Below are 19,205 nucleotides of genomic sequence, written 5' to 3'. Positions count from 1 at the left end.
GTTTAAAACTGACAAATTCAGTTGCTGAAGGATTCTTCAACAGCTGGAAGATGTCTTTCTGAGCATATAATATGTAAGTGTTGGCCTGACTCAGTGCTAGAACTCTAACCTCTGAGTCAGGGGATTGTGAGTCCAATTCCTACTTCAGAGGCATGAGATTAACATTAATAGGCAACCAGAAGCCTTCTACTTTTTATATGCCCATAAAATGAGGAGTGTGGCTAAGTAGGGGCCAAAAAGGGGATTTATGCATGAATTCAGGGGGCAGGGCTGAGATACTAAATGAGTTAGCCTGAACCAAGAAAGGAGATGCAGTTCAAACGGCAGTGAATGAAAAGACTGTTGAGGCACTGACTGTAGTAAAAATTGACAAAGAGGGGGTGTTGGATATACTGGCTGTGCTTCAAGTAAATAAATCATCAAGGCTGAATGAGATCATCCAACGATACTTGGGAAGGACAGGTGGGAATTGCAGAGGCATTGGCTATAATCTTCCAAGCCTCTTTAGATACAGGACCGGAAAATTGAAAATTTAACATCTTTGTTCAAAATAAGATGCAAAGATGAGTCCAGCAACCAGAGGCCAGTCAGTTTAACCTCAGTGATCTGAAAGCTTTTGGAAATAATAATTCAGGGCAAAATAAACAGTCACTTGGTCAGATATGGATTAAGAAAAGTCATCACAGATTTGCTAAGGAAAGATCATGTTCAATGAATTTGCATGAGTTTTGATGTGGCTACCCGTATTCCAGAAAGTATGTAAGAGTAGTCCTAGAAATTACCAGCCACTTAACTGAGACATAAGTGGTGGGTAAGGTTCTAGAAATAATAACTAAGAGAAAGAAAACAGCAGACACTTGGAGAGGTTTGTGTTAATTAAGAATAGCCAGGATGTAGTTGTAAAAGACAGATCATGCTTGATTAATCTAACTGAATTTTTTTGATGAAGTAACAGAGGTTGATGAAGAGAATGCAGTGGATGTTGTCAATATGAATTTCAAGAAAGTCTTCAACAAAGTAACACATACGTGGCTGGTTCAAAAATTGAGGGCTCATGGAATTGGAAAGTCAGAGTCCAATTTGATCGAAGACTGGCTTAAGGACAAAAAATAGCAACTTGTGGTAATTGGTTATTTTTCAGACCAGAGGATGATAGACAATGGCATTCCTCAAGGGTTAGTGCTGGGACCACTGCTTCTTTATGCTACTTACAACCGACTCAGAGTAGAATGTCAAAATTTGCTGATGGTACCTAACTTCGAAGGATGGTAAACGGTGAGGATGATACAAACTGCAGCATAACATAATTAGGCTACCAGAGAGGACAAGGAGTGGCAGATAGAATATCATATTGGATTTTGAAAGAAGAGTTGGGAGGGGTAATATAGACATAACGGCACAGTACCAAAGAATGTGTAGGAACAGAAGGACCTAGAGTGTAAATGCAGTGGTCCTGATGGTGGCTACTCACATTGAGAGAATGGTTAGCAAGGCATATGTGATCTTGGGCTTCATAAATAGAGGCATTAATTGTGAACACAGTGAAACTATGCTGAGCATTTGTAAAACTCTACTTAGGCCCTAAATGGAGAACTTGAGGACTGTGTCTAGTTTTACTCTTACTTTAGAAAAAGTGCGAGGGTTCTTGAGAGAGTACAGAAGAAACATAGAAGAGAAATTTTAGTCATATGGCTGTTTTGGAAAAGCTAGGGTTGTTCTTCTTGGAGCAATGAAGATTGAGGGAAGATTTGATAAAAGAGTACAAAATTGGGGCAGGTTTAGATAAAGCTGTTCACATTAGCAGATAGTACAAGGACGAGGTAATACAGAATTAAGGCTTTGAGCGAGTGATGCAGGGAGAATGTGAGGAGGAGTAATGACCTGTAACAAGCTGCTCACAAAGTAGAAATGGAAACAGTTGATGATTTCAAAAGGAAATTAGATTGGCACTTGAAGCTACTAAACTTACAGATTTATAGGAATAGAATGGAGGAATGAGTCTGACTGGACTGCTCTGAAGAGAGTTGGCAATGAGTTGATGGACCATTTGGTCTTGTGTATAACAAATGAATCTATGGGGTAAATCTTAAGTAGGGCTTGCCAATTAATTCAGGCATTTTGGTTCAGTAGAGATTGGAAATTCCAGCAAGGGGGCTCAATAAGCCAATGGGCTGGACAGACTGCCTGACACCCCACCCATTGCCTTTAAATTGGAGGACATGTCAGAGGTGGGCAGGAATACGGTGGACCAGCTACCCACTTTGTTTTATATAAAATTCACCTCTGTGACTAATGATTGACGAAGGTCCTGCAGTTGATATGGTGTATATGGGCTTCCAAAAAAACATGTGATAATGTACCACCTAACAGGCAATGCCAGCAAAGTTGAAGCCTGTGGATTGAAAGGTACAATGACAACATGGAGAGATAATTAGCTAAATGACAGCAGAAAAAAAGAGTAGTGGTTTTTCGGGATGGAGGAAGATATATAAAGGGGTTTCCCGTGGGTGGCCTTAGAATCACTGCCTTTCTTGATCTATATTAACAAACTCACCTTTGGTATAGACGGTGTAATTTCAAAATTTGCAGGTGACACAAAACTTGAAAATACTGTGAACTGTGAAGATGACAGTGATAAACTGTCATCTGGGTGGTACAGTAGCACAGTGGTTAGCACTGCTGCTTTACAGCTCCAGGAACCTGGGTTTGATTCCTGGCTTGGGTTGCTGTCTGTGTGGAGTTTGCGCATTCTCCTCGTGTCTGCGTGGGTTTCATCCGGGTGCTCCGGTTTCCTCCCACAGCCCAAAGATGTGTGGGTTAGGTTGATTGGCCATGCTAAATTGACAGTAGATGCATAGGTTAGAGGATTAGTGGGTAAAATATATATGGATATGGGGGTAAGACCTGGGTTGGATTGTGGTCAGTGCAGACTCGATGGGCCGAATGGCCTCTTTCTGTACTGTAGGGTTTCTATGATTTCTATGAAACTTCAACAGAACTTAAACTGGTCAAACGGGCAGAAGTGGCAGTTGTAACAGATAAAATTTAATGCAGAGAAATGTGAATTGATTCATTGTACGAAGAATTAGGAACTACAATGTAAACTAAAGGTGCAATTCTAAAAGGGATTCAGGAGCAGAGGGATCTGGGACCTTTCATTGAAGATGGCAGATTAGGCTGAGAAAGTGGTTAATAAAACATACAGGATCCAGGACTATATAAATTGGGGGCATTGAGGATTTTTAAAAAATGATTATTCTTTCCTTGAACGTGAGCATCACTGACAATGCCAGCATTTGTTGCTCAAGCCTAAATGCTTTTGAGAAGAGGGTGATGGGCCACCTTCTTGATCCACTACAGATCATTTGGAGTAGTTACATTTAGAGTATTTTTAGAAATGGAAGGAAGCTGTGATGAGCCTGTGTAAAATAATTGTTCAGCCTCCACTGGAGTATTTTGTCCACTTCTGGGCACAACATTTTAAGAAGGATGTGAAGACATTAAAGAGGATGCAGCAAAGATTTATGAGGATGGCTCCGGGGTGAAGAACTTTAGCTATGCAGTATATTGGAGAAACTGGGCCAGTTCTCCTGATAGAAGAAAAGTTATTTGATAAAAATTTTCAAAATCGAGAATGCTCTGGACAGAATAAGTAGGGACAAACTGTTCCTGGTGGCAGAAAGATCAAGAAACAGAGGAGGCTGATTTAAGGTGTTTGGCAAATGAAGCAATGGTGACATGATGAAAAATGTTTTTATGCAGTGCATGGTTCGAATCTGGAATGCACTACCTGAGTGTGTGGTGGAGATAGATTCAAAAGGGGCCTTCAGAAGGAAAATGAATAATTATCTTAAGAGGAATAATTTGCAGGGCTCAGGGAAAAGGTGAGAGAGTACAACTGGGTGAGTTTCTTTTCCAAAGAACCAGCAAAATTGTGATGAGCTGAATGGTCTCCTTACACGCTGTAACAATCTTATGATTCAATGATAATCTACGTGACAGTCCAGTGCACTTCTGAAGAATGCTGTGTTGTCAGAGGTGCTGCCTTTCTGATGAAACACTGGACTGAGGCCTGTCTGTCCTCACACATGGATGTAAAAGGTCCTATGGCATATTCAAAGAAGTGGCAGTTCTTCTGATAGCCAAGTTCTGCACAAATGAGGACAGCCTCAACTGTAATCTTGGGTACATACCACATTATCTGTAACCCCCATGACTTGCCTGGGCTTGCAAAATCTCACTAATTGTCCTGTCTGGTGACAATACACATCTCTTTAACCTATGTTTAACGTTCTCTCCACTCACATTGTCTGTACCTTTAAGACTTGATTACCCATAAAGATTCTCATTCCAATCATTATTTTGTAAATTGAGTTTATGTCTTTATATGCCCTGTTTGTGAACAGAACTCCCACTTACCTAACGAAGGAGCAGTGCTCCGAAAGCTAGTGGATTTTGCTACCAAATAAACCTGCTGGACTTTAACCTGGAGTTGTAAAGACTTCTTACTGTATTCAAAGAAGAGCAAATAAGTTTTCCCCGGTGTCAATACTTTTGACTAAACAATTAAGCTAAATCAAATTAACTGAGGGGTAAATTAATAGGAGCATCCTCCAAAAACAGAACTGCCTGAAACAAAAGACAAAGTAGAAAGGAAACTTAAAACATCAAACTAAAATGTGATTAAAGAAGTTGATAATACACCCTGGCCCCTGCGTTGCCCAGTGGGCATGGAAGGCATCAACAGCACCCTCAAACACTGCATGTTCCCTCTTCAGGGACACCCGGCTGCGAATATAGCCAGGGTAGAGGGGCAGACAGATGGGTTGGACGATTCCCTCGGTTACCTGCTGCCTGGACCTGTTAATGGCAAATTTGTTCCTCAATGTCCAGGCTAACATTTGTCCTTTAATCAAAGCAATTAATTTAGATTAGCCAGTTACTTATTCCAAGTTTGAGAAACTTTGATGAGCACACAAATTGACAATTGTATTTGCCTACATAACAGTGGCTAGTAATTAGTTAGCTGTAAAATGCAAAAGGGAATCAGGCAAGTCATTGCTTAAATGCAAGTTTTTCTTTCTTAAATGAACTGGGCTGGCTATGGTTTATTTGCATTTCTGTGGCAGCAGATTTTATTTTTCAAACCTAAGGCTAGGAGGAGCATTAACTGAGCCATACCACAACCACAGACCCAATAAAAGAAATTACAGTTTATAAACTGTAGCATGGAATCAGTGCCCTTACTGGAGCAAACTTGGTACCGCTGGCACACTGGGATTAACAAATTCTCAGAGGTTTGGGTTTTAAAGTTTGAATCACTTGATGTGATTAGAATGATGCTCGGGCTGAGACTAAAAAATATAAGGGGGAAATTCATCATTAATTCCTCACAGCTGAACTCAATTCTTTTATTGAGCTCTGTATATAAAGGTGTCCTTTCAAAATAATCTTGCATTTAGCTAGCTTCTTAGCACATTTCTTGATAACATCTCAAAGCACGGCATGAGCAACAAAGCTCTTTGAAGTAAAAGCAGTAAATGCTCTAAATACTCAAAGCTGTGGAGGTGCCAGCGTTGGACCGGGATAAATACAGTAAGAAGTCTCACAACACCAGGTTAAAGTCCAACAAGTTTATTTGGTAGCAAAAGCCACTAGTTTTCAGAGCGCTGCTCCTTCGTCAGGTGAGTGGGATTTCAGTTCACAAACAGGGCATATAAAGACACAAAGTCAATTTACAAAACAATAGTTGGAATGCCAGTCTTTACAGGTAATCAAGTCTTAAAGGTACAGACATTGTGAGTGGAGAGACGGTTAAGCACAGGTTAAAGAGATGTGTACTGTCTCCAGCCAGGACAGTTAGTGAGATTTTGCAAGCCCAGGCTAGTTGTGGGATTATAGATAGTGTGACATGATCCCAAGATCCCAGTTGAAGGCCACCTTGGGGAGCACTTACGGGCGTTCAGCCTCTGATCTTTGGGTAAACGTTCTCCAAGGGGGCCTTCATGACACACAGTGCAGAGTCGCTGAGCAGAGACTGACAGCCAAGTTCCGCACACATGAGGACAGCCTTAACTGGGATCTTGGGATCACGTCACACTGTCTATAACCCCACAACTTGCCTGGGCTTGCAAAATCTCTAACTGTCCTGGCTGGAGACAATACACATCTCTTTAATCTGTGCTTAACCCTCTCTCCACTCACATTGTCTGTACCTTTAAGACTTGATTACCTGTAAAGACTTGCATTCCAATCATTATTTTGTAAATTGAGTTTGTGTCTTTATATGCCCTGTGAATAGAACTCCCACTTACCTGATAAAGGAGCAGCGCTCTGAAAGCTAGTGGATTTTGCTACCAAATAAACCTGTTGGACTTTAACCTGGTGTTGTGAGACTTCTTACAATACTCAAAGGATCAGGCAGGATCTGTGAAGACAGTACCAGAATTAAATGTTTCAGTTTGATGACCTTTCATCAGATCCTAGTGTGATACTTGAACCAATAACTTGCAGCAGCATATTTAAGTTATCTGCGGAATTGGAACTGATAAAGATTTTCATCCAGGGATTGTGACTTGGTTGCACTTCCAGATGGATTCACTTAATTGAGATCAATTCCATCACAGCAGGGGGGTAAAAAAACCTATGTATAAAAAGCAGTATGGAAGAACATTAATAGTCTCAATCAATAATGGGCCTGCTCTCACTGATGTGAAAATGGCGGGTTTCACCTGATGGATGTAAATCTATGCACCCTCTGAAACACATCAGCCAGCTCAACTGTCCAGAGATTGTGACGTCATTTATAAAGGGTGCTCTTGTCTCCACATTCTCAGAGATGTCCCCCTTCTCCAAACTGGAAATGGTGCCCCTCCCCCCTCTGATCAGTGCTAATGGTGCACTGGGCCCAGCACCCTGGCACTGACATCCTGGCAAAGGGTTGATCACTGCTCTATCCCTTCTTCAAAGGGAATAACTGGTTTCATCTCCTCTTTTGCAAACAACTTATTTCCTTTCAAAAAAGCACAGTGTCAATCAGGCTTAGAATCTTTGTAAACATTGTGGTTAGGAACATTGTGGAGGGGAGGGAACTTCAGATGCATGCAACCGTGAAGGGAAAAGTAGGTGAACACAAATTACTGGAAGCTGAGTAGAAAACCATTCAAGCTGTGAATCAAAGCCTACTTCACTGCAAAATGAAATTGAAAGAAAGCTGAAGTTTTCAATGGAATGAAGAAGATTTCAAAGCATTTAAGTTTTCCAGGAAGGCTCAGAGAATTCAAAAAGCTGTGTGAATAGACTGGGGTTAAGCTGTAAAGAAGGGAACCCCCCCCCCCCCTCCCACCCCCACCACGACCCAGTGAAATTGACATTTCCTCTCTGTCAGAGGACTTTAAAGAGGTCTGCTCACATGTGCAGCTTCTGACAGAGTGAAAAGAAAATCTCTGCTGCAGAATGGAGTGCTGCTGTGATTTAGAAGCCTGCCAGCTGTCCATAGAGATTAAAATGACCAGGCCACTTCAGTGTTGATCACAGAACTACCTGAAATCATTATGCCAGGAGCAAACTTCAGATCTGCTAGGGGTAGAAAGGGTGATCAAGCCACAAAGCCCCTACTCCAGGAGACATTGCGGAGATCAATCCCTTGCCCCCAATCCAAATCCACCTGAGCCCATCCCATCCCCAAGGATCCTTGGAGAACCCTTTGTAGAGGGCAAATGGCCACTAGACCTAGTTCCTTAACGCTCCTCGGGGTCCAGCATGCCAGGTCTGTACTGCTCATTACCAACATCATTACCAGCCTAGTGCAGCTCCCCATAGGAAGGCGGGTGAATGGCGAGAGGATACTGAATCAGGCTTCAAATTTCATTGAATCATAGAATCCCTACAGTGCAGAAGGAGGTCATTTGGCCCATCAGGTCTGAACCGACCACAATCCCACCCAGGCCCTATCCCCATAACCCCACAGATTTACCCTGTTAATCCCCCTGACACTCAGGTCAATTTAGCATGGCCAACCCGTATATCTTTGGATTGTGGGAAGAAATCGGAGCACCCGGAGGAAGCCCATGCAGACACGGGAGAACGTGCAAACTCCACATAGAGAATGACCTGAGGCTGGAATTGAACCCAGGTCCCTGGCACTGTGAGGCAGCAGTGCTAACTACTGTGCCACCATGAGATTTAAAACAAGGGTTTTGAATAAAAATCAGGGCGGGGTGGGGGGGTGGCGGGTGAATCTCGATTACCTTCACTCCCAGCGGGAATTCTGATTTTTGGCTGATGCCCAATTCAGCAGGGCATCTGGGTTCCCAGGGTCCATCTGACAGGACTGGAGAATCATCCACAGCATATTTATTTCATTAACATAATGAACAACAAATGCAAAAATGAAGCAGTCATGGGACAGAATACATTGCATAATGGGCTGAGATGCGATGAGGAAGAAAGCCATTAGTACTCAGAAAATCATAAATGTATGCCCTCTGCGCCTGGATTCCTAACATGTTCTTGTGGTACATTATAATTCCATGCCTTAAACGTCAATGAATTCATCCCAATATCGAGGTATTTACATAGTAATGGAGAAAAAATACATCAAAATTCATGTCAATTCAAAAAGGAGTTCTAAATTTCGAATTATCTTTCAATATTTTACACAGTAACAAGACATCACTTGTCAATGCATGCCTGTTATCATGTGTGGGTTGATTTGGTGCTGTTGCAGTACTCAGTTTCAGACATTAGAGGTCAGTAAATATGTGAGGCTGAGTTTGGAATAATACTTCCACTGCTGAAAACCGCAACATTTTCTCACTGACGCTGTAAATAGGAATTGTTTTCTTTTCTGAAATTTTACTCCCCCTCTCCTTTTGCTTCCTTTTCTCCAAAGGGTGATGATTTGTTTTGAGGAATGGTTTTTCAGGAAGGCCTTCTGGTGTGTCTTCTATGTTCTTCATATGTAAAATGCAACGATTGGTCTTCAAATGCAGATAGTGAAGGAAGTGTTAGAGGGGTGTTCAATCTGGGGGCCCTAAAGCCACTGCAGCCCATCTTGGCTTCAGGTGAGGACAGGATCAGGCTCAGATCTGATGTCCCTCACAATGTTGTACCCTGCCAACAAACACTCTTACATGGGTGAGGAACCAGAGGATGATTATCATCAATGCAACCTACTCCAGACAGGAAGGGGCAAAAGTAGTGAGGTGGGAGGAAATCATATGCAAGCGCATGCAACATTGATACTTGGCCAATTCCTATGGACTGATTGAGAATTCTTTACAACTTCCCAAAAATATTCCATATGAGGATAACCTCATATCGCTTATACCTTACTTGGTGAAGCAACATGGACATCATCAGCCTCTGCTACACAGAGCTTGATAAAACCATTACAGTCACAGGCTTTTGTCAACTCTAACAAATAGAGAGAAAGGATGTGAGGAAAATGACGACAGTGTTGGTGGTGACAGTTACCATGCTGTAAAAGTGTAATTAAGACGAATTGACCTAGGGATCTCCAAAGGCAGCATTCTTTAAGTGCCAGCAATGGCTCAGAAGTAGCACTTTTGTCTGAGGACAAAGATACAAACACCACTCCGCTGCTTGAGCCCATAAGGTAGGCTGACACACCTAGTACGGTAATCATGGAGCACTTGGAGATACTGTCTTTTGAATAAGATGTTAAACTAAGGTCCCGTCTCCTCTCTCAGTTGGATGTAAAAGTTCCCAGGGCACTATTTGAATAAGAACAGAGCAGATCACCCCAGAGTCCTCACCAATATTTATTCCTTAACCAACATCATTAAAACAAATGATCGGGTCATTACTGCATTATTATATGTGGGATCTTGCTGTACACAAGTTGGCTGCTACATTTCAGAAATTACAACAGTAACCATTCTTCAAAGTGCTTCATTGGGGTTGTGAAAGTTGTTGTACGAATGTAAGTTCTTTCTTCTTTTTATAAAACTCAATGCGAGTCTATATCTATTTTGGGACTGTAAAAGGTGGAGAAAGAAGTTTTCAATAATGCAGTATGAAATAAAGCCAAAAGGAGGGCGCTCGTCTGTGAGCTGTACTGTGGATAAGAATATGAGAAGTGACAGTAATTGATTCGATGATGAAGTAATTTGTTGTCATTATGAAGGTCTGGCAAGATTGGAATTCAGGAAAACAAAAACTGACAGAAAGCAAAATAAATAACACTAATGCACATTCAGGCTCCTGACGCTGTGTCTCTTTCTGTCTGCATTTCTTCTCCATGAATCGGTTTAATGGGTGGCATTCTACACTGATGTATACAGTCAGTTCATGTTAGGTAACAGGACCTGGTTCTAATAAAAGGCTGTTTACCTATTGGAGAATACATACCTAACAGAAATCCACCATCAAATGTCTATTTGTGGGAAAGAGTCCAGAATTACATTGGAACAAGGAAGTTACAAGAGGAACATGGCTTCCATGCTCCCATTTTGAATGACTATGTCACTGAAATGTCAAAAAACTAAAAAGGAGAACATGTGGTGATATCAGACAAAGTGACTTCAGAGTTAAGCCAAAGACTATTCTGGTACAGCGCAGTTTGTAACTCTACAGGTATATGACACATAGGCAGTCCCATCCACACCTACAAATCCTGAATCTAGCATGTGTTGGTCATAATTCAAAGTTTCAAAACTAATTAAAGAAAGAAAGAAAACATTGCACTGATCTCTTCAGACCTGGACAGTTTACAAGTACCTCCCTCACCACCAAGAATAAGACAAAAATTAGTTAAAGAATGTGTTACTGCATTTAGACTTTGCTATGTTAAATGGTTTGGTCAGTTAAAGTACAGATCCAGTTTAACCATTCAACACAGCACACAGTTGTGAGATCACCTAACAGTTGATTTGCAATGAGTAATACTACAGGAGACCTGCAAGTTTAAGCTTGAATCATCATGATTTGGATTTAAATGTAGATATCCGTACATTTACTGGTGTGTCGCCTTGTTACTTTGTCTTAAGCTTTATAGCTGAAGTTGCTAGTTGATTGGGTTCCCCGCACCCCACTCAAACCTTTTCTGCCTCGACCAACCCACAACCCACCTTCCACTTCCTGGAGGGGTGGCAGTCATGCTTAATGGAGACGGCTGCCCCAGAGAACCTATTTATTAGCTGCTGTCAATAAAATGTGTCACCAGTTCCCACCGACTGCCAAAATGGCCATTTCCATATCGCACCTACCCCCACGCCAGCTATTGGGCTCTTCAGTGGGAAATCCCAGATGTGAGAAGATTCCAGACATGAAACCATTAGAGCAGAACTGATGACAGTCGAAGAGGAAAGTGACCTAAAATGGTCCAATGTTGCTTCAAGCAGCTCTACAATTTAAACTGGGGTAACAAGAAGTGACTAGAGCCAGCAGTAAGTGTACAGCATTGGTAGATAATGATTAGGGAGTTATTCAGTCCAGTGTATTTAAACCTTCTAAGCACAAAATACTGGATGGCAGACTGACGCAACATGTGGGAATGCTAATGTGTTATACCTGTGTGATACCAGTTCCAACCACCCTGCTCCTCAGGTCCCAAACTCAGTCGTTTGATGATATGGTGAGGTGTGCAGAGACTGGGCCTCCCTCATGGTGGATATGGAAGGTCAATCAATGGAGTCGCAAACCTGTCTTTGTGTAAATATAACTGTGCCATCGATTGAGTCACATTCACTTATAAATAAATGAGATAAAATATGCTGCAGGATTGGACGCTCATGCTTTTAGAGTGGGCAGTGAAAGCGATACCCGACAGGTATAAACCATCCTCTGCGAAACTGTCAACCTCTGCGATCGGCTTTTGTTTGTCTCTTACTTGTGCAACAAGTGTCACAGGATGGTCATTTTGGGAGTAGGAATCTCAAATTTTATACAATTTGTTAAAACCTACTTTTCCTAATTGGCCTCTATGTGCAGTTGATTTGTAATGGGAAACTGGGAGGGGGTGATAGGTGAATCAGCAAGTAGCAAGGAATCAACACGAAAATCTCTGTAGAACATAGAACATTGAACAGTACAACACAGTACAGGTGCTTTGGCCCTCGATGTTGTGCCGAGTTATGTCCGAACCCAAGATCAAGCTATCCCACTCCCTATCATTCTGGTGTGCTCCATGTGCCTATCCAATAACCACTTGAAAGTTTCTAAAGTGTCCAACTCCACTATCATAGCAGGCAGTCCATTCCACACCCCAACCACTCTCTGAGTAAAGAACCTACCTCAGACATCCCTCCTATATCTCCCAGCATGAACCTTCAACATAATTTTTAAGAATTGCCTCTGCTTTCCTCAAATACTCCGGGAGGCCCTAAGGCCTGACCCCGACCCTGAACCCCACCTCCCTGGTCTCACACTCTATCAGGCCTATTTCAGAGAAAAGCATTGTCACCTTTTGTCAGCTGAACTGGAAGCCTGGCTGAGGTCATTGTTTCCAATAAAATTCCTGATTTCAGAAAAGTACGACTCTTCCTTTTCCTCCAAAAGTGCAGTGTTGTCTAGCTCAGAGTTTGGGGACGATGCGCTGGTGCCCAGGTGATTGGATGAAACTCCAGAATGTTGGCTCACTGGAAAAGAAGGAAGAAATCAGATGGTCGTCGACAGGAAATTGGAATTATTTTGTGCAAATCATTGTAATTCTCTAACTACTTTTGGCCCTTCATTTTGAAATAATGAACCTATGCAGATTTTTGTTTGGTAAGACTCTTGCACTTGTGCTAATCCGCATCAGACCGGGAATATGGCAATGAAACTCAATACAAAGAATCAATGGTGAGCGTTGCTTGCTATACATCTTCAACAGAGTTTTATCTGCAATGGGAACTGAAGCATACATCAAATAGGTTCCAAACAATATGATATGGCGTATGAACTCCTAGACTAGATTCAATCAACTAGAGAGGAATTGGAGAGGAATTTTTCCAGATTTTCCCTCCTAATTGGCTTTGGTTTTGTTTTTGGCCTTTCTCATGGGAGCACACAGCATTGAGGATGTTGACACATGCTTAAGGCTTCACAACTGTATGGAACTAGTTGGAAGTGCTATAAAAACAGAAAATGCTGGAAATACTTAGCAAGGCAGGCAGCATCTGTGGACAGAAAAACAGAGTTAATGTTTCAGGTCTGTGACCTTTCATCGTCATATCTGGTGGTCACACATCTGAAACACTGAGCCATAACTGCCAAACTCCTCAGCATCATATTCCTAAGATGCGCTAAGGAACCCTCTTTGTTTGTTCCCATGGGAGGTTTGCACAGCATTTGCCCCTAAATGCAAACATCTCCTGGGCAAAGGCCCTACACTGGGAACCATCTGAGAAGAGTGCGGCTTAAATCACAAACTTTGGATGGTGCAGACTGGATTGCACCAACAGTTAGCCAGAAAAAGTCAAAGAAACTAAAAATCTTTTTTAACTTCTGGGTAACTATTGCACAGACCCACAATAACCACCCACAGAATTTCTCCCACAATGCATGGACCCAAACGGGACTCCCCACAGCACCCTGATGGGATTCCCCATCTGTCAATCTACATGGGTTACCCCTAGCCCCCCTGAAAACCCTATACAACAGAGTTCTCCCAACTGCCACAAGAATTCTTTCCCCGCCTTGCCAGGTCTGACTCACTCCCCTAATCTACGTAAGGCCCAATAAGACAGCCCTCCCCACCCCTCCACCAGGTCAGATCAGATGACCCCTGAACCTGAGGTCCAACCACCCCAGTTCTCCCCCGCCAGTCCTCGGCTTCCCGCCTGCGAGGCCCAACCTGCCCACAAGGCTCATCCTACCCCTCCCTGAGGCTCAACATCCCCTCTTCCTGTCTCTGCTCTTCACAGGTCCTGCCTGACCAGCTGAGTTTTTGCAGTATTTTCGGTTTTTGTTTCAAATTTCCAGCATCTGCAGTATTTTGCTTTCATCACAGTTAAACATGTCAGTCTGGGACTGGAGGCTAATTAGGACCAGGCCAGACGGAATAAGAATGGTGGGTGTCCTTTTCTGGGGGACATTAGTGAACCAGTTGGGTTTTTACAACAATGTGACAGCTTCTGTTGACCACCAGATTATTTTTCATAACCTTTTTCAATGAATTCAATTTCTCAGACTATTTCGGTGGAATTTGAACTCATGTTTTCCGGATTACTAATCCAACAATCTAATCATCATACCCAGAAGATTCCCATCAAGTATAATTTCTGTTAACCAGTAAGGAGTGATCCTGATATACCTGGAATACTCTCATTCTCATGTTTCTTGAGGTGGCGGTCGAGGTTGGTTTGCTGCCCAAAACAGCGGTTGCACAAGTGACATTTGAATGGCTTCTCTTTGTTATGGATGTTGCGGACATGCCTTTGTAAGTTTGAGGAGATGCTGAACGACCTGTCACAGTATTTACACCTGGAAGGACAAAAATAATTGGCTGTGAAAAAGTTATCACCAAAGGTCAATCAAGTTATCACCAAAGGTCAATCAAGAATTGCAATGAAATCTCCTGAAACTTGGAGGCCAGTTAATGACCTATTAAATGCAGCCAGCTGGTTTATTTAGAATACTGGAAACATTAGGCCTTAGAGAAATGATACATAGACCAGTGCATTTTAACATTGTCCGATACAACTCCTGTGCGATGGTCTGAATTTTGCTAGAATAGCTAAGACTTACGGTATGATCTAAAAGATTTTTAAGATTATCAAGGTGCTTCATCAGGCAAATGTAGAAAAGATACTTCCATTTGTGGGGAGTCCAGAACTCTAGGTGATAAATGTAAGAAAGGCATAAATAAACCCAATAAAGATTTAAGCAGAAACTACTTTAACCGAATAAGTGGTGAGAATGTGCAACTTGCCTTCATGTGGAAAACTTGAGGGGATTGGATAGTTGCATCTAAGGGGAAGATGGATATGGAGTAGGGAAGGGAACGGGATTTCATCTTAAAATGAGATGGTGTGAAAGAAGGTCTGAGTGAAGAATGAACACCAGTATAGACGAGTTGGGCAGAATGGTCTTTTTCTGTATTCTAAATTTTATGTAACCAACTTGTCACCTCGGATTTAAAACAAAGAAGCCAGTAGGTGAGTCAGGAAATAATCTTAATTGGTTTATATTGCTGGTTGAGTGAAGAATGTCTTTTGCCCCAAGACCAACTCCATCTCTTCCCTTGGCAACTGTCTGCGGTTGAATCAGACTACTTCCAATCTTGATGTCATACTTGACCTGAGATGAACTCTGACCACATGTTTGTGCTATCATTGAGACTGCTTATTTGGACCTTTGTAAGGTTTCCCAACTCTGCTCCTGCCTCAGTGTACCTGCTACTGGAACCCTCATCTATTGCCTTTGCTACTTATGTCCTTGAGCATTCCATCATGCTTCTGGTTGGCCTCCCACATTCTTTCCTCTGTAAACTCACCCAAAACTCTGTTGCCCATGTCCTTACTTGTGACCCATCAGCCCTGTGCTTACTGGCCTCCACTGGGTCCCTGTTAAACAACACCCCAATTTTAAGATTATCAAGCTTATTTGTAAATTCTCCATGGTCTCATCCCTCTCTATTTTGGTATCTCCCTCAGCTTCACAGTCCTCAGAGATATCTGTGTTCCTCTAATGTTGACCTCTTGAGTATTTGCAATTTTAATTGTTCCGCCGATGGTGGTTCTGTCTTCAGTTGCCTGGTCGCAAGCTCTGCAATTCTCCTCCGAAACCTCTCCACCCCGTTACAGCTTAATCTCTCTTTAATCTTTAAGATGATCCTTAAAGTCAACATCTTTGACCAAGCTTTTGATCATATATCCTAATGTTATTTCAGTGTCAAATTTTGCTTTAAGTGCTCCTGTGCCATGGGACACCTAGTTAAGTAACAGGTGCTACATAAATGTAAATTGTTGGTGCAGTTGGTCAGGATAGAGGGTCCATACCCAATCATTTGCATGTTTTTTAAAGTGCTAAAAGACTGAATTAGCCAATAATTTAGATTAAGCAATGTAAATAACATGCAAATTATGGATTTAAGAATTAAAAAATCAAATAATTTTGATTAACTTTCAGTTAACTCAAGGGAGCAGACAAATGTCTGATCCTACAATGCAGCAATCTCTCTGTACTGATCATACTACGCAGCCTGGAATACTCTCTTCCACCTTCTTCCATTGGGAAAAAGATACTAAAGTCTGAGGCCACTTACAGAAGCTGAGTCAAGAACAGCTTCTTCCCTGCTGCCATCAGACTTTTGAATGGACCTACCTCACACTAAGCTGATCTTTCTCTACACCCTAACTATGACTGTAACACTACATTCTGCACTCTCTTATTTCTTTCTCTATGAACAGTATGCTTTGTCTGTATAGCACGCAAGAAACAATACTTTTCACTGTACACAGATACATGTGACAATAATAAATCAAATCAGATGGCTATATTATGTAGCTGCAACTCTTGCGTCAGAATTCTCCCATCCTGCCTGCCATGGGAATTGTAGCGGGCTGGGGGAGTATGGGGGGGCATGCTAAGGTCCACTGGCCTCTGGCATGGTGTTTGAACTTAAAACCTTTGACTTAGAGGAAAAGTGACATCAACTGAAAGCCAGAGAGGTGGGTGTGGGAGGGAGAATAAAAAGCCAAGAATCCCATTTCCAATAACTTATTAGCCATTGCTTCAGGAATATGGATGATGTTGTTGGGATCTACTACGATGCTCCCAAATACAAATAGCCAACTGATGCTTATTGTCTGGGCTTAGATTCTGAGACTGGCAATTGTGGTAAAATACTGGAGCTGCAGCCTTCGGAACTCTCGCTTTCCTTTTCCACCCAGCAACCAACCAACCGACAAGGTGTGAGGAGAATTGGAGCGAAAGGAAACAAGAAAAGGACTCTGAAGAGTTAATACATGGCGAATAGAGCACACAGCAGCAGTCTACGAGCTGTTCCCAGGGGTTTATTGATAGAATTGATATACCACAATTTTACCTTGCTGTACAAACAGCAGAGTTCCACTTTGCATGGCTAATTGTGCTGGGAAAATTGCTGGGCATCAAAAGTTTTAATCAGATGAATCCTTTTATGTTCAGCCTAAAAATGCCTAATGCTAATTTAAGACCTTGGTGCAGCATGGGTCAAAGGCAATTGTCAGATGGCGAGAAAGCCGAGTGTTTTGTTTAGTGCACCAGGGACTGAAAGTTACTTCATCTGAACCGGCTGGTCATCAGTGCAGTGCCCGGATCATTTGCTCTTAAACTGGGGTTTTCAAGCGGTCACTGTTCATCAGACAATCTCCTTGCACAATCTGATAATCACTGTGTGAGTGAAGTGCTCTGCACTGTGAACCGTGAAGGGTTTAAAACAAAGCCCCGGTTTGCTATCCAATGTGCTGCATATTTACCTCCAAGTCAACTTGAAAAGTTGCAGGGAAAATGATCGCAGTCATTTGTTAGGGTAAATGGTTTCTAAATTACCTAATCATCGAGAAAGAGAGAGAGAACAAAAAAAAAGCTGACAAAGTTAAAACATCATCCTTCGGGGATTTTCAATCTGTAACATAGACGGCAAACAGGGAGCAAGAAAGTGATGTCTACAATCAGCAAAGATTTAAACAGAATCAATCTTATTTCTGTGCATTTTTAAAATTCCTTCATCTGCTAGTTGCAGCTTCTGAGGACAGATCTAGTAGATTAGGAATGGGAGAAAATGTCTGTTACACTTGCCCTCATGCATTCCTCCTGACTGGCACAGTTAATTGGAGAAGGGGGGGAGCGTAGGGGAAGGAACCTGATTATACAATGTTATGAACCCTTTTTTCCTATTTTGGAGGTGGGAGTGAGATGATGTGAGAGGGTGAACGGAGTGAGGGGAAGGATAAAGGTGCTACCAGCTCCAGTTATTCCTTAACCCAACAATTTCCAAGTTAGTCAGTGAGCTTCTCATAATTGGGATGGCCCAGCCAGACATCGGATTGAAATAATCTGCACCACCCAAGTTACCTTCTTGCTCAGTGCAATTCCATTTGTCTGCCCACCTTCACCCTGCCACTCCTCCTTCTCCCCTCCTCCCGCCCCCATCACTACTCCCCAGACAGAGAGTGCTCCAATAAAGAGGAGAGAATAAACTGGACTCTCATTTTTCCATTTAAGGGTACACAGTGAAGGCATGTCCACATTTTTGATATTTCTGGCTGGGAAGATTTAAATTGCATTGAGTTCTAATTTGATTTTAGAATCAAATAAATGAGAGCTCTTTGCATTAGTTTAAATGAAAGGCAAGTGTGAGCTTTGCCTGATTTGCTTGTCCCCATTGGCTCCTTAAACTGCTGTAAGCACATTCCCCTGTACCCTGGGAAATAAACAAAGTGACATCTGGTTAGCATGAGTGCCATGGCCAGCATGGTAAAGGTTAATGTAGTTATACCCTCAGGTCTTAATCAGACCCTAGAGAGAAAAAAACTCTTTGCTTTTGTTACACAATTTTTTCTTTTCAAGGTTTGGTCTTTAGTATCCTTAAAGGGGGTGGGGGCTCTCAGCACCTTTTATCAGACAAAAAGTACTCCAAATGACACCAGTACAGTGGCACAGTGGATAGCACTGCTGCCTCATAGCATTTGAGTTCGATTCTGTGTGGAGACTGCACGTTCTCCCTGTGTCTGTGTGGATTTCCCCTGGGTGCTACGGCTTCCTCCCACAGTCCAAAGATGTACAGGTTAGGTGAACTGGCCATACTGAATTCTCCTTCAGTGTACCCGAACAGGTGCCAGAGTGTGGCAACTAAGATTTTCACAGTAACTTCATTGCAATGTTAATGTAAACCTACTTGTGACTAATAATTAAATAATAAATAAACCAGCTATGTTTCTCCAACCTTTCACTTACGGAATTAACCTTACTCCATCAACCATGGTAAGTGAATTGCATTCTTCCCTCTCAGTTAGAAAATTGTGGGCTCAAGCCCCATTCGAGAACCTCGAGCCCATAATCTTAGCTGGCAATCCAGCCCCCAGTTGTACAATACTGAAGGAGTGCTGCACTGCAAGGGGTACAGTGTTTTGGATGAGAAGCTAACCACTATCTTGTCTGTTCACTCAGATAAATATCCCATGCTGCTAATCGAAGAAGAGTGGGGAGAACTCCCAGTGCCCTGGCCAATTTTAATCATTTATCTTACATCATTATCTTTCAGGTCATTATGA

The 19,205-nt window shown here is 42.2% G+C and overlaps 1 protein-coding gene across 2 annotated transcripts in view; it reads right to left on the bottom strand.

Moving 5' to 3' along the window:
• prdm16 (PR domain containing 16) overlaps positions 1 to 19,205 on the bottom strand; it is a 734,637-nt gene that overhangs the window by 16,794 nt on the left and 698,638 nt on the right. For both annotated transcript variants that reach the window (XM_080215484.1, XM_080215485.1), the window contains 2 exons: positions 14,261 to 14,430; positions 12,428 to 12,602 (listed from right to left, as the gene is read on the bottom strand). In XM_080215484.1, coding sequence (XP_080071610.1) covers positions 12,428 to 12,602; positions 14,261 to 14,430 — 345 coding nt within the window. The remainder of the gene's footprint in view (positions 1 to 12,427; positions 12,603 to 14,260; positions 14,431 to 19,205) is intronic.

The sequence above is a fragment of the Carcharhinus amblyrhynchos genome, chromosome 30, assembly GCF_965287045.1.
Source record: "Carcharhinus amblyrhynchos chromosome 30, sCarAmb.v2.hapA, whole genome shotgun sequence".
NCBI lineage: Eukaryota > Metazoa > Chordata > Chondrichthyes > Carcharhiniformes > Carcharhinidae > Carcharhinus > Carcharhinus amblyrhynchos.
The sequence above is the reverse complement of the archived record's forward strand: the minus strand, read 5'-3'. Positions and strand labels throughout refer to the sequence as shown.